This window comes from Psammomys obesus, unplaced genomic scaffold (genome assembly GCF_907164565.1).
Source record: "Psammomys obesus unplaced genomic scaffold, mPsaObe1.curated_primary_1811, whole genome shotgun sequence".
Lineage (NCBI taxonomy): Eukaryota > Metazoa > Chordata > Mammalia > Rodentia > Muridae > Psammomys > Psammomys obesus.
This window is the reverse complement of record NW_026590062.1, coordinates 11162806-11178768: the sequence shown is the minus strand read 5'-3', so window position 1 is coordinate 11178768 and position 15963 is coordinate 11162806. Positions and strand designations below refer to the sequence as shown.

Sequence of the window (15963 nt, the reverse complement as noted above, 5' to 3'; positions counted from 1 at the left end):
CTTGTGATTTTGTTCTAGCCTCTATGTTTCTAACTTTTTGATTAATCACCCATTCATTAGATAGTATCTATTAATTTCCACCTTGAAAAGTGAGGGCACTTGTTTGGTTTAGTGTTGTGGTCTTTTTAACTCCTTTCTGCCCACTTCCTCTGACAGTAGAGTTTTGTTTGCTGTGTTATTTTTCTTAGTGTTTGCCTGTGCCCTTTGATTGCGCTTATACTGTGGTCTACCTTTGTACCTGGAAAAGCTATCCTCTGACATTCTCCTACTCCTAGCAATTTAAAAAATAAAACAAACAAAGCAGGAAAGCCAGCATCCTGATGCTGTCTCCTGCCTTCCTTCCCTTCAAAAACGCTTCCTTCGGCATTAGGTCATGCCTACCTTACCAGAGCATGAATGTTTAGTTTTGTGCCATGACCCCACTTTACGCTTTGTTTTTAGCTCTTACATCTGTGACTACAGATCTGGTACTCATCTCCAGTCCTGTCTGTCCTTCATTGCCCTTCTTTCTGTAAGGTTTCCACTAATAGAGGCCTAAGAAATTATTCCAAAGATCAGTAGCCCCCAGTGAGTCCTCTGGCAGCCTAGAGTTTGTTCGCATACTTCCGTAACAGCTTAGTAGCCCATGCTTTCTTTCTGGAGTATTTGTACGGAGTGTAGCTCTGCAGACTGTGGGGTGAAGTGTGGTGGTAGAGTAAGGGCCAGCCTAGCTTGGTAACTGGATCATAAAAAGAGCACATACTTCCCAGTGGTTGAGTACAGGATCCACAGAATGATCAGGTTCCTTAGAAGTGTTGAAAACTTTCTGGTGAATAGAAGTTGTGTTTAATAGATAAAATCTCCAGAAACCTTTCTAGGTGGAAAGAGTTCTGCAGGTGGGTCTTGGTCACAGTTGCTCAACACTATGGTGTGCTTAATGTCATGAATTACACACTTAAATTTGGAAAAATGAGGCAAGATCACACCATATGCTGCACCCTTGTAATCCTAGCATTCAGGAGGCAGAGGCAGGAGATCGCTGCAAGTTTAGGCCAGCTAGTTCTATAACAGCAAGTTTCAGGCCAGCCAAGGCTACATAATGAGATCCTGTCTCCAGAGGCAAAAAAAAAAAAAAAATTGGGAATGATGGAGCCAAGTGTGGTAATACGTACATGTAAATCCTTTTGTTTAGGGCACTGGGGCTTGACAACTGTGGGTTAGAGCCCAGACTGCATCATGACATAACAGGACCCTGTCTCAAAAACAAAATAGTAAAGAAGAGCAACTTCATGGGAGGTGTGTTTTAACATGCCTAAAAACTTCCCTTGCAAAATCAAACAAAACAAAAACCTTTCCTTGTAAATTCTGTCTTCTCTTTATTTCTTCCTACCTTTATTCTTGGTGATACTGAAAAATTGGTTTGCCTGCTAGTGGAGCAGGCAAGCTAGGTTTCTTATTGCTCGAAGCATCCTTTTATTTCTTTTCACTTAGTTTTCTGTGCTCTTGTTTTGTCCTATGAATCTCAAATATAGCAGATAGCTTGGGCTTTGTGTGGCCGGTCCCATGCATTCACTCAGATTATGGGTGGATCTGGATTTTTCCTTTCGTGTATCCTATATATTATGCTGATTCTTTGCTTAATTTTTTCCTATCCACCTCCCATTCCAAGAGCTGGTTTTTCTTCCCTTATTTCCTTCCTTTATGTTCTTTTCTATATTTTCCTTTAATTATAATTTTCTCTTTTTCCACACATACGCTTTCCCCACACATATTCTTGACTCAATAAAAGACCAAGGTTAATTAACATCATTTGCCAATACATAGATTTTAGAATAATTTAAATTCCCTCAAACCTACACAGGTGTTGTTATCCTCTGTCATTTTAATTTTTTTTTCTGTCTCTGAGGGTGTCTGTCATGTGTTTCTAGTCTTCTAGTTCCTACTTTACACGGCCATGTCTGGCTTAGATTTGCCCCTTGCTCACCACTGCTCACCACTGCTCACCATTGCTGCCTGTATTTCATACCTTTCTCCCAAGCAGCCTCCCTCCCTGAAATAGTCATTTGTTCATTCGTTCATTTTTTGTTTGTATGGGGGCATATGGAAACAGAAGAGAGCATTAGATTTCCTGGAGCTCAGGTTAAAAGAGGTTGTGAGCCTCTGACATGGGTGCTGGGAACCAAACTCAGGTCCTCCGGGGGAACAGGAAGTGCTCTAACTGCTGGTCCATCTCTCCAGCCCTCAGTTGTTTTTGGTTTATTACTTTGTTTTATTTATTATGTTTGTGTGTGTGTACACTCGTGTCTGCTCTGTCATTGTGTGAAACAGCATATGAACGAGTGACTCACAACCCTCTCGGCCTCCTGAGAGCTGGGATTGCAGGCAGGTGCTGCTATCACCAGTGGAGCTTCCGTCTCTTGAATTTCTGCAACAGATGGTGGTTATTCAGTTATTTGGCCTAGTGTTTTAGAATGGGCATAAGCTAGGAGCTAGTTTTGAGCTCTCCTCTTGCGAGTTCTTGGACCAGGTAGGGGGAGAAATGTAAACCTTAAGTCAGCACTGTGGCAACCAAGCTATAGATCATGATTGCTTTCAGTTTCACAGGTCAAAAAAATCATAAAAAAGCTGTAATCAGCCAGTCATGGTGACACACTCCTTTAATCTCAGCACACAAAAGGCAGATGCAGGCAGTTCTCTGTGGATCTTGAGATCAGTCTAGTTAAACATAGTAATAAGTTTAAGTTCCAGACCGGCTAGAACTTCGTATACCCTGTTGTTTTGCTTTGCTTTGCTTTGCTTTTAAAGAAGGCTCTGTCATCACTGTAGCAAGTTCATCTTACTGAGAAGCTGTCTAAGGACACACAGCTGCTGCCCTTTCTCCCATTTATGGGACATATGATTGCTACATTCATTTATTTATTTTGTGGTGTGTGTGTGTGTGTGTGTACATGCATGGGTGTCAGAGGAAAACTTGTGGGAGTCAGTTTTTTCACACTGTGGGTCTTGGGAGTTGAACTTCTGTATCATTCAAACTTGTCAACAAGTGCTGTTAGCCACGGAGCCATCCCACAGGCTTCCCCTTTAGCTCATTTCGAGGCATAAAGCAGTCTTTAAACTGTTCTAGTTACCCATGCCATATGTAGTCCGTACAACAGAGACAGTACATACAACACATCATCCACAGCAGTCCTGTTTCCAAGGTGCTACTGCATGAAACCAAGGTCGTTTTCAGGCTAATTTTAACCCTTTCTCTTTAGCCTTTAACCCTTTGGAAGGTTCCAAATTGAGAACAGCTGTGGTCTACCATGGGTTCCTCAGTTCCAAATCCTCACCCTGTGTGTTCCTGGTGGTTTCTCTTGCCCCGTGGATGCTGCTGTGCCTCCTCTGCTGTCCAGACGCATTTCCCAAGATGGCCACAATCAGTCTCTTGTTTCTAAGCCTAATGACGCCACTGCCTTGGCAGTTCAGTTCAGCCCTGGATTTTAAGAGACATTTGTTCCTCCTTAGCGAGCATTTGCAGATATTTATCATCTCTGTGTATTTGCAGCAGGTTTTCAGATTATCTCCTTCAAAATATCTAAATAAACTTTGAAACTACTAGAGGAACCTGAATTCACCCTGACTCTGCCCTTTATAGCAGTTTAATCTGGGCAAGGTACCTGGCCTTTCTTGATGCTCTCTAAGTATCATATGGAGTCAGTATCACTTTCAGCATTGTTAAAGATTTGATTACTGTCCAGCCCAGGTCATGTGCCCTGATAGGATTCCCAGAGTTCTCATCATACCCCGCATACATCTTCAGCCTCTTTTCTCCCTATTCCCAGACCCATTCCAATGGTGGACTGCTTATATAGCCCTCAATTTTTGTTCATGGTTTTTTTTTTTGTTGTTGTTTGTTTGTTTGTTTGTTTGTTTGTTTGTTTGTTTGTTTTAAGCATCTCCTTTCCCTTGCTTACCTTTCCCTAAACATTCTTATTAATCCCCAATTCTCAGTTTAGATATCCGTTTCTCCAGGAAGTTGTCCCTACTGATCCCCAAGCCTGGATTAGTTCTGAGAGTCCTGTGTGCTCCTGTTCAGGTTGCATTCGTCCACTGAAACTCTTACAACCTGTGGACTCTGAGCATTACTTAGGGGAATGCTGTTTTGTTTGCCGTGTGTCCCCAGCTCCTAAGCCTGGCACAAAGATCAGTACATGGTAGCTATTATTCTTATCAGCACTTCCATCTGTCATAATTCTCACATGTCCAGTTGTTGTATAAATAACTCGTAAGTATGCCAAGAAGCTTAGAGTCAAGTTACAAGACTGACAAGGACATGCATTGTTTCAGAGCCACATTTTGTGCCTTTGTTTTTCACTTAATCATTTGCCCTTTTCAAACTAGGAACTAACCCAGGAGTGTGATGAAAAGAAAGCCCAGTATGATAGCTGTGCGGCAGGACTTGAAAGCAATCGGTCCAAATTAGAGCAGGTAAGAAGAGGGTTTTATTTTAACAGTTTAGCAAAAGCCACCCATGTGTGGATATTTTCACTCCCTCTGTGTCATGAGATTCATACATCTTTATCGTACTCCTAGCCTGCCTCTGAAGCACCAGAAATCTTTATTCCTTTAAAGTTTATATGTAGACTGAATTTTTCCATCTATACCACTACTGTCAAAGCCTCAGGTCCATTTTCTCCTGCCTAGACTCTCATAGTAACTACCTATCTGCTCTTGTTTTCCTACATTTAATCTCTAGAGCAGACATGGTGTAATACAGGCCACCCTCCATTGCTTCCCATTGCACTTGAAGTAACACCTCACGTCCAGATTCTGTTGTGCTCAGCTCCACCTGCTTTGTCAAGGTCATATCTGTGTCCTGTAGTCTTCCTCCTCATCCAGCATGGTGGCCTTGTGTCTAAACTCTAAACTGGCCAAGCTCGGTCCCTCCTCCAGGTTTTTGTATGTCCTCTACTCTCTGCCTGGTACATTTAGTGTCTTCTCTCCCCTTTTATTTTCATCACTTGGAAATGCAGCCTGAAAATCAGCTCCTACTCCAGGATGTTTCTGCTCACTCTACCTAGCATTTCCCAAGCTCCTCATCAGCCTGCCACAGTTGGTGTACCATCTACCCAATGCTGAGTTTTCCATGTAACACCTTTACCCATCAGAAATATTCTTTGCCAGTTCCTTGTTTATGAGAACAAGACCTGACCGCCCTCGCTGTGTCCTAGCACACACACACACACACACACACACACACACACACACACACTCAGTGAATGAGCCACTGCACCTGCAGGTCGCAAAGTGCTACCTGCACTGTTTCTATAAATGAGCTTACGGTGGGGTGGTCCTGGTGGTTGTTCTTCTGATGTGCAGTTAAAGCCGACTTCTTTTCTATTATTTCAATAACTTGCTGCCCACTTAACATCATGTAGGAAGTGCGGGGACTCCGTGAAGAATGTCTTCAAGAAGAAAGTAAATACCATTATACAAACTGTATGATTAAGGTAAGTCAGGAATGGGGGTCACAAGCTTTTTTGAAAAAGTTTAAAATTTGTTATTTCTTTTTTTTGTTTTGTTTTTGAGACTGGTTCTCTCTATAGTCCTGGCTGTCCTGGAGCTCCCTGTGTAGACCAGGCTGGCCTTAAACTCAAAGAGATCTGCCTGCCTCTGCTTCCTGAGGGCTGGGATCAAAGGTGTGTACTACCACACCTGACTAAAAATTATTTCATTGGTTGGTTGATTGTGTATGTGTGTGGCCACACATACCATATGCCCTGGTACATCTGTAGAGGTCAGAGAACAGCTTGCAGGACTCAGTACTTTCTTCCACCATGTGAGTCCTGGGGATTGAACTCAGGTTTGTCAGACTTTGCGGGAAGTACCTTTACCTGCTGAACCATTTTGCAGTCCCCTTCTGAAATTCCTTCCCCCAACCCCAGTATTAAAGACTTCCTGAAACTTGTCTTTGCATTTAGAACCTAGAAGTTCAGCTTCGTCGAGCTACTGATGAGATGAAGGCTTATGTCTCTTCTGATCAACAAGAAAAAAGAAAAGCAATCAGGCAAGTAATTTTTATTTTTATACTGGTTGATTCAATGTTTCCACCTATAGAAGGTTTATAAGTAAGAAAGAAACATACAGAATGTTTCAGCTATCAGATGCCAAGCTGCTGTTGAAGACTGAATTTTAGGATATCCTAGCCCTCTTAACATGGGGTAGGAGCACAGATAGCTGTATTTCTTGCTTTTTTTCATGTAGCAAATATATGTATGTATGTAAAATATAAAATTTGTCACGTTAGCCACTTCTAAGCATGCAATAAGTAGTACTGAGTACATTCACAGTGCTGAGCCATCACCACTATCTAGTTCCAAACCCTTTCACGGTCCGTTAATTATTAACCTGCACTCTGACCCCCCAGGAATTAGGTGTGCTTTTATATTTGCTCTCTATAAGCATTAGCGTTTTAATGTCATCTCTTTAAGCACACGTGGCTGGGGCTCTGGTCATCTGCTTGCTAATTGTGCAGTGTGACAACTGCCTATTAGCTGGAAACCATGTAACTGTGGAGTGCCAGCCTTTAAAATGAGAGCAGTGTAGTATAAATACTGCTTGGTCCTTACATGGTGACTTTTGTAGTCTCCACTGTGGCATACTGTGATGAATCAACTCTTGCCCTAAAATACATTTGTAGGTAAATTGCAGGTTGTAATAAATGCAGTCATAGAAGTCAGCCTTCTTTGCCCATCATAGCTCAGATGTTTTCTTTTTAGTCTGCAGCAAGAACACAAAGGGTAGAAGTCATGTCTGTTTGAGGTTGCTGCTGAGATCCTGAGTGGTGGCACATTAGTGTCACCAGAAGGAGCCTGGGAAGTTGTCTGTTGCATAGTCTGTGTAGTACACTGGAAGGCCGGACTGGGGAGCTCCTACAAGTAGTGACTTTAACACATGCTTTCGCATAGTCAACTATAGAAGTCCTTACTCAGAGTCTTTCAAACAATTTAAACTTTGTGAGTTTTTTGTTTTGGTTGGTTGGCTTTTGTTTGTTTGGTTGGTTTGGTTTGGTTTCTCTTTGTAGCCTGGCTGTCCTGGACTCACTATGTAGACCAGACTGGCCTCAAACTTACAGAGATCTGCCTGCCTCTGCCTCCCGAGTGCTGGGATTAAAGGTGTGTGTCACCACCAACCAGGCCAAACTTTGTTCTTACGGTCTGTATTGTCAGTGGTAAGAAATAAGAGTAGTTGATTTGCTCTTGAAGAGTAGACATTTTAGAATGTAAATTCATTTCTTCAAAGTTATCAGTATAAAAATGAAGAGGAGATAGTTGCTTCTGAATTGTTAAATGTATGATCATTGTCTGACAGGATGTACTTCATCACTAAAATATCTGCCTGGGTCCCGCAGGATGGCTCAGTGGATAAGGGCACTTACTATCACCCCTGACAGCCTGGGTTTAATCTCCAGAATCCACATGGGGGAAGAAGAGAAGTGAGCCCCACAAGTTGTTCTCTGACCTCCACACATGTGCTATGGTGGCACAGGCATTTGAGTGTGCACACACATACAAAATAAGCGGACAGTGATTTTTTATTTGAAACAAGATCAGTTTAGCTGGGGAGGTGGCTCAGTGAGTAAGGTGCTCACTGTGCAAGCATGAGGATCTGTGTGTGCCTCTCCAGCACTGCATGAAAAGCAGATGTGATGCCATGTTCCTGCAACCCCAGCACTGCGGCCAGAGACAGGCATCTCTCAGGGCCTTACCGGACAGCCAGTGTAGCCAAAAAGTAGGCTCTGGGGCCTGTGAGACTTCTCTAAACATGAGGAAGAGAAGTGAGGAGGGAGGGACATACCTGAAGCCAGCCTCTGGCCTCCGCACATGGTTGGGGTACCTGCACACGTGCGCATGAAGCACATTGTTGTAAACTTTCACATTCCCCTAGATTTCCTGTAGAAAAATACTGTGCCATGACAACAGCAGTAGATTCAAATACTGTAAAAAGCAGCCAGCAAATGACTCAGAGGGTTCAGGCGCCTGCCACCTAGCCTGACTAACTAAATAAGATCCCCTGAACGCGTGTTGTGGGTGGTAGGGACATACTCCTGCAAGTGGTCCCCTGATGCGGGTGTACAAATGCACTTGTGCACACAACACAGATCAATTTTAAAGCCGTTCTGAAGAATGATATGAAAAATGGTGTTGGTTACATTGTAAACTCACAAACACATGTTGAAAGTATTACTACAGAGACAAATTTATTGTTATTCAATAAATTTTTTTAATTAGGCCAAAGGTTTAGGAAATAGCCTGGGGTGGGAGTAGTGGTACACACCTTTAATTCCAGCAGAGGCAGAGGCAGGCAGATCTCTGAGGTCGGAGGCTGGCCTGGTCTACAGAATGAGTCCCAGAGGTACATAATGAGACCCTGTCTAGAAAAAAACAAACAAACAAGCAAAAAGAAATAGCAAAAGGTTTGTTTTTTGTTTTTAACCTGCACCTCTGACTGCCTTGTACATGGCAAATTGGGGCTAGCATTCTACTATCCTGAGCCTGTTGGTTTCCCAAGAAATTTTAAATAAATGAAAATGCTAAAACAATCTGGACAAATCTCAGACCTAAAATAATAGTTAATTCCTTAAAGCCATCTGAGCTATGATATGTGCTTTTTTTTTTTTTTAAGACAGTGTCTCACTGTATCGACTCTGCTATGTATACCTGGCTGCCTTAGGCTTACAGAGCTCCTCTTGCCTCTGCTCTCCTGAGTGCTGGGATTAAAAGTGTGTCACTGTACCCAGCTCCAAACATTCGTCTTGGGTTACTATTTAATTCCTCGTAGCAGTTCTTTGGAGAGTGTGCAAAACAAGCAGATGGACCTTGTGTTACATGAATTTTAAGGGCAAAGTGAAGGCTTGTGAGATTGCTGACCGCCTCCACCTTGTTTCAGTGTGCAGGTGCTGCCTGTGCTTCTCTGCAAGGACACTGGGTGCTTTCTGTGCCATTCCACCTGTCCTTGTCGCTCTTGTTTCCTCTACTGCAGAGGCGGGAGCTTCTGCTGCTGATGCTTTTGGGCTTTCTCCTTTGTGGTTTATGACAGCTTAGATTTTTTCATCTTATCTTGCTTAATTCCTCTAACAGTACAATCTAAGTTTGCATAGAAAAACAAAAACAATATTTGCATTTAAATATAAGATCTAGGCAGCCATAGTGTCACATGGCTTTAATCCCAGCACTTGGGAGGCAGAGGCAAGTGGATCTCTGTGAGTTTGAGGTTTACACAGAAAAACCGTGTCTCACTAAACCCAAAATAAGTAAATAAATAAATAAACAAAGAAATACATCTAAAATCTAAAGTCTCCTTCCATATTCCTTGCTTAGTTAGCATTTCTATTGCTGTGATGAAAATTGGTCAAAATCAACCTTGGGGAGTAAAAGCTTTATTTCAGATTTTAAGTATAGGAAATTGGAAAGTCAGTGCAGGAATTCAAGTAGGGAGGAACTTGGAGACAGGAGCTGATGCAGAAGCCATAGAGGAGCACTGCTTACTGGCTTGCCCCTCATGGCTTGCTCAGCCTGAGGTTGTAGAGCACCCAGGACCACCAGCCCTAGCGAGGTACCACCCACAGTGAGCAGGGTCCTCTTACATCCATCACTGATCAAGAAAATGCATCTCAGGCTTGCCGACAGCCCGATCTCGGAGGCATTTTCTCAGCTGAGAATCCTTTTTCCTAAAGGATTCCAGCTTGTGTCAAGTTGGCATGGACTAGTCTGGACACTTGGGATCTGTTCCTCAATCTTACCGTTCAATCTTGACCTTAACATATCACCTACTTTAAGTCTCAAACTTTCTTCTTACGCAGCATTAAAATAAATTGTACTTTGATTTTAAATACATTTAATTTTTTACTTTAAATGACTTTTTTTAGCTTACAAAAATATTTATAAAACCAAAAAGTAACCATGAAGTAGTGTACACAGAAATTGAGTGCTTTTATGATGAACATTGGTAAAACATGGTGACACATACTGTAATCTTAGCACTTGGGAGGCTGAGATTAGAGGGTTACAGATTTAGGACTGGCCCAACAGTTTGAGGCCAGCCTGAGAAAAATGGTGAGACTTTGTTAGAGATGTGTATATGTAGTTCCAGCACTCATGAGGCAGAGGCAGGCAGACCTCTGTGGAAGGAAAGAAAAACGGGAGGGAGGGTGAGAAGGAGAGAGGAGGGAAGAAAAATTAGACTGTGGTAGCACACCCCTGTAAAGACCAGCACTTCAGAGATAAAAGCAAGAGGATCAGGAATTCAATGTCAGCCTTGGTTATACATTTAAGTTTGAGGATATACTGGGTACATGAGATCTTAAAAAAAAAAAAAAAAAAAAGAGGGGGCCATGGTGGGTAGAGGATGGCTGGAGAGAGGCCTTAAAGTAGTGGTTCTCAGCCTTCCTAACACTGCAGCCCTTTAATACAGTTCCTCATGTTGTGGTGACCCCAAACTGCAAAATCTTTTTCATTGCTACTTCATAACTAATTTAGCCATTTTATGAATCTTAATGTAAATATATTTCCCCAATAGTCTTAGGTGACCCCTGTGAAAAGGTTGTTCATCCCCCAAAGAGGTGAGGACCCACAGGCTGAGGACCGCTGGCTTAACAGTTAAGCACACTGGCTGCTCATACAGAGGGTCTGAGTTTGAGTCCCAGCACCCACGTGGTGGCTCAAAGCCATTTGTACGTTCAGTTCCAGGGGATTCAGCACCCACTTACGGCCTCAGTAGATGAGTTTGGCACACCTGTGGTATATAAACATGCATACAAACAAAACGCCCCAAAACAAACTATTTTTTAAAGCTGCAGCCATTTGATATGACTTCAACAGTGTATTCATGCTTCAGTGTACATTGTACTATATTCAAACATGCAAATGCTGCTACATCTGCATGTGTGTGTTAGCAAATGCGTGGGAAATACATTGTGTGCATAAACATGTATGTATTTAATTATCTTCATATTTTTTAGAATTTTCCCACTTCAGTATATAGATTTTCTTATTTTTCACAACTTTGTGTTATTTCTTTCAATAGATTAATCTTCCTAAACATTTCCCCATATACATGCATTTAGTCTAGCAGTTTTCAGTATTCCATGCATTGATGACGTAAATAGTATTTGCTTTTATGTTTCTTACGTCTTGGGAGTTCTTCCTTAGGGTGACTTCCTGGAAGTAGAGTTGCAGACTCAGCCTCTGTTCAGTGTTTGGTTATCGTGTGCCCCTTCCTTCTGCAGACTCTAAAAGGCAATGTGTAGTTTAAGCAAATGGATTGCTATTGTTTTAAGGGAAGATTAACCAGAAATAGTATTTAATATCTTAAATTGTCTTAACTTCCTGTATAATGCTTTGTCCCTTTCCCTCCTTTTAAATTACTGTTTGCTGGAAGAAATGACTAAACATGAGGAAAAACAAAGTATCTGATGAGTTTCATTCTCATTCTGCCCTAAACTGTAAATGTATTTAGATATGCTAATTTCTAATTTAGTTGTGTGGTTAAATCAATTCAAGTTGAAATTAAATCATTGTGTTGACTTCCTAGGGAACAGTATACCAAAAATATTACTGAACAAGAAAACCTTGGTAAGGTAAGAATCGTTTCTTTAATGTTTCTAATTCAGACTTTTTATTGCATGGCTCTGATATTGTCATTCTTTTTTGAAGGCTACAGTTTCAAGGGTTTGTTAATTCCTTAAGAGTTTAAAGGAACCACTGATGGGGCTGAATGTTAGAGTGTGTGCCACCAAGCCTGATGACCTGAGTTCAGTCTCCAGGACTCATGCTAGAAGAGAAAACTACATCAGTCCTTTTAGAGGTCCTCTGACCTCAAGCACGTATCAAGTGTATAAACACACGCACATGCGCGCGCGCGCACACACACACACACAAACTTGTAAGTTCTGTACCTGATTTCTTTACAGCATTGGTCCTCAGCCTTTCTAATGCTGCAACCCTTTAATACAATTCCTTATGTTGTGGTCACCCCAACTGAAAATTATTTTTGTTTCTATCTCAGAATTCCAATTTTGCTACTGTTATAAATCATAATGTAAATATCTATGTTTTCCACTGATCTTAAGATACCCCTGTGAAAGGGCCATTTGATCCCAAAAGGATCAAGACCCACAGGTTGAGAACCACTGCTTTGTAGGGTGGCATAGCTGCATCCAAAAAGAAAAAAAATAGAATTTTCATGTTTGAATTAGTTTTTATAAACCTTCATTTGTGAAATACATTAACAATAGATTGTTGGAATTTTTTGAAGTTAATATGATTATCAGTAGACTTTTATTTAAACATTCCATATTATGTTAATATGAAATTGTTCCCTTTTTTCTCTTGTTTAGAAACGTCTTGTGGGGCAGGAGAACTGGCTCAGTGGTTAGGAGCTATTCCAGAGGACCAGGTTTAATTCCTAGCACCCGCCTGGTGCCTCTCAGTTGTCTATAACAGCACCAAGGAATTCCATGTCCCCTTCTGGTGCCTGTGGGATTCAGGCATGCATGTGGTGCAGACATACATGTAAACAAACACCTATAACACACACAGATAAACATATGCATGTATATTAATATTATATATAATTATATCACATACAAACAAATTTATATTAATGTTATAGAATTTCATATTATATAATATGCATTATATACTTTATTATAAATATATATTATATGCTCAGAACTCTGAAAATTCTTAGTATACTTTAATGGTCTTTTCAAATAATTTTAATTTGTGAACATAAAAGTGTTTGTGCTTAGGCAGGCAGTGGTGGTACACTCCTTTAGTCCCAGCACAGAGGCAGAGGCAGGCAGATCTCTGTGAGTTTGAGGCCGGCCTCATCTACAGAGTGAGTTTTAGGATAGCCAAGGACACAGAGAAACCCTGTCTCAAAACCAAACAAAAAAAAAAAAGTTGTGGTGAAATCTGTTACTCACAACAGAAGCTCACACATGCTAAGCATGTGCTTTCTGTTGGTTACGTTATGATTATTTCTGAAAGTTCTCCCGTGTGTTCTCTCAGTGTTTACTGTTACATTTGCTTTCAGTTCCCATAACTGGGGTGGGCAGTATTTAATCAGTGGTTTAAATCTCGCCTTCATCCTGTCCATTCTCTTATTTGGGCAGGCATCAGCCAGCAGCACTCTCATCTGTCCGAAGCATCAGTGGATGAGCTGTCTCCTAAAGGAGGGCAGATGAGTGTGTTCCTGTGCGGTGGCTGCTCTGTGCTTCCTTGCCTCTCTCCCTCCTGGTGGCTTTCTCACACCAGCCTCTGTTTGCGTTTCTGTCGCAGTGCTTGCACTGTTTCCGTATATGTAAACTGCCACCTCTGCCCTTCCTTCCTGCCCTGTCTTTGTTCTCACTACTTTTTATCAGCCTTCCTCGGTGTACAGAACCAGAGTATAATTTTGCAATTCATTGAAAACATTTTGCACTTCTATTTATAATTATAGTCAATTAAGTAAACCAGTTTTAGCAGGTGGAACTATCTAGACTGTTAGTAACAAAAATAATTCTGGGGGCTGAAGAGATGCTCGGTGGTGAAGAACATCGGCTGCTCTTCCAAAGGACCCAGGTTCAGTTCCCAGCACTGACATGGTGGCTCACTTCCCCCTGGAACTCTATTTCCAGGTGATTTGACAACCTCTTCTGTCCTCCATGGGGACCAGACATGCATGTGGTACAACAGACATACATACAGGCAAAATACCCATATATAAAAGTAAAAATAAATAAGTCTTTTTTTTTTTTTATTATTTTTTGAGATAGGGTTTCTCTGTATAGCCCTGTCTGTCCTGGAACCTACTTTGTAGTCTGGCTGGCAATAAATCTTATTTTTAAAAAGTATTTTTCAAAGATTTTGGCCTATTGACTGGTAAATGCCTTTTTAAAAAAGATACTCATTGTCTCTGAAGAAGGTATGGATGTGGTTTGATAATTTGAACTTACATAAAATGTACATGATTTTAGGGGAGAATATAACATTTAATGATAACATACACAATATGGTTTGTTAAGTATTTCCATCTCTGTTATCACATGAAGAAGGAATAGTATAAGATGCATATTCTTATTGCTCCCTGTTATTAGCTACAGTTGGCAAGGAAGAAAACTGAGATCCAGGGAACCTAGGTACCTCGCTTATATCTGAGACAAAGCCACACTGAACCTCAGGTCCTTTGACTGCTGTTCTGTGCTGTCAGAACAGTCTGCTTCCCTCCTCTCCTCTCCACTTCCCTCCTTTCTCCTCCTCCCCTTTTCTCTCCCCCCTTCCCCTTGCCCTCCCCTCCCCTCCCCTCTCCTTCTTTTCCTGTTTTTCTCAAGACTTTTTTGTTTCTTACACTGAGCTTAGCCAGAAGGCTTTGAAGCAATTGGTTGGTTTATGTGTATATGAATGTTTCCTGCATGTATATAAGTGTACCACATGCATGCATCAGAGCCTCTAGACTGTTACAGATGGTTGTGAGCCACCAAGTTGGTGCTGAGCCCTCTGCAAGAACAACCACTGCTTTTTACTCTGAGCCATCTCTCCAGGCTCTTTTTCTGATCTTTGTAACTTCAAGTCATTTTACATGTACCTTAAATTTAGTTATCTTTTAAGATATTCTTAGTGTAAATGTTTTAGAGGAGAACATAGTTGCTTCATTACCACTCATTAAATGTATAAAACATACCATACTCCTCTGCCTCATGATGACAGCAGTAAATCCCTTTAACCAATGATTTATTATTCTTGGGTTTTTGTTTTGTTTCGTTTTTTAATCATAGAAACTCCGGGAAAAACAAAAAGCTGTACGAGAAAGTCATGGCCCAAATATGAAGCAAGCAAAGATGTGGCGTGATCTTGAGCAACTAATGGAATGTAAAAAACAGTGCTTTCTAAAGCAACAAAACCAAATCTCCATCGGTCAGGTAATTCAGGAGGGCGGAGAGGACCGGCTGGTGCTCTGAGCCCTGTCTGGGCTTCAGTTGCCGCTGGCTGTGTGCATCGCCAGCGTGCTTCCTGCTCAGAAGTGACTTTTCCACCCTTTGCTTTCAGACTAGCCAGCCCTTCTAAAGTGGTCTTGGAAAATGAAGTGAAGGCAGATCAGGTTTTAAAGGGCTTTTTAACGTGAAGAAGAGGCTTTCGTTGTTTGTTTAGCTTAGGCGTCGAGTGGTGTGTCTCCTGAGTTTTATGGGAAAGGACTAAGCTTGCTCTCTGTAATGTAAGCACATGTCCATTAAGAACTGTGTGGTTTTAAAGTTGTAGTGACCCATAGATGAATGTTTCTCTCAGTCTTTTTCTGACTTTAGAGGGCTCTTTCAGGAACTAGTGTCTCTTGTTTTGAAGAAACGTTTGTCTGAAGTCAGCAGTCTCTACAGTTTCACTTCAGTTTCTTTCTCTTCTATAAAATGCAAACCAGTTTAATATTTTGAAAAGCTTTTGTGCTGTTCACATGATTTAAAAGCAAATAAAGCTTGATACATGTCATGACTTAAATAACATAATTGTGTCAAAAATTTCCTTTTAAAAGTATTTCATAATATTCATGTTTCATCTCAAAGGATGGTTACTCATTTTTAACATTGAATGTGGATTTAATAATACAATGATTTGATTGTCCTGATGACTGTTATTATAAATATAAAACTTGTCATTAAATATAGAATACTACATAGACTCGAAAGGTAACACAGGATTCCTAGTGAAATTTAGGAATCCCAAGTGCTTCCAGCCGCTATTTCATTTGGGCTAGATATCTAAAGACCTCTTTGGTTTTCCTTAGAAAAGATATTAAATTTGTTATGTTCTCTCTTCATTTGGCTTCAATCTTTTTAAAAAAAAAATATCTTGTCTTTAGATTTGAAAACTCAGGTTTTAAATTGTTAGTATGTTCTCTGTAGGCTATTTCTTTTTAACTACCCTTTAAAAAAATTAGTGAAAATTTGTGCTGTGTAAAATATACAGACAT

At 41.0% G+C, this 15963-nt stretch overlaps 1 protein-coding gene across 4 annotated transcripts in view; it reads left to right on the top strand.

Moving 5' to 3' along the window:
- Nucleotides 1-15480, top strand: part of Ift81 (intraflagellar transport 81) — a 66537-nt gene extending 51057 nt beyond the window's left edge. For all 4 annotated transcript variants that reach the window (XM_055605988.1, XM_055605987.1, XM_055605989.1 and 1 more), the window contains 5 exons: nt 4363-4449; nt 5400-5471; nt 5943-6028; nt 11554-11599; nt 14780-15480. In XM_055605988.1, coding sequence (XP_055461963.1) covers nt 4363-4449; nt 5400-5471; nt 5943-6028; nt 11554-11599; nt 14780-14962 — 474 coding nt within the window. In that variant the 3' untranslated portion in view covers nt 14963-15480. The remainder of the gene's footprint in view (nt 1-4362; nt 4450-5399; nt 5472-5942; nt 6029-11553; nt 11600-14779) is intronic.
- The last annotated feature ends 483 nt before the right edge of the window (nt 15481-15963 follow it).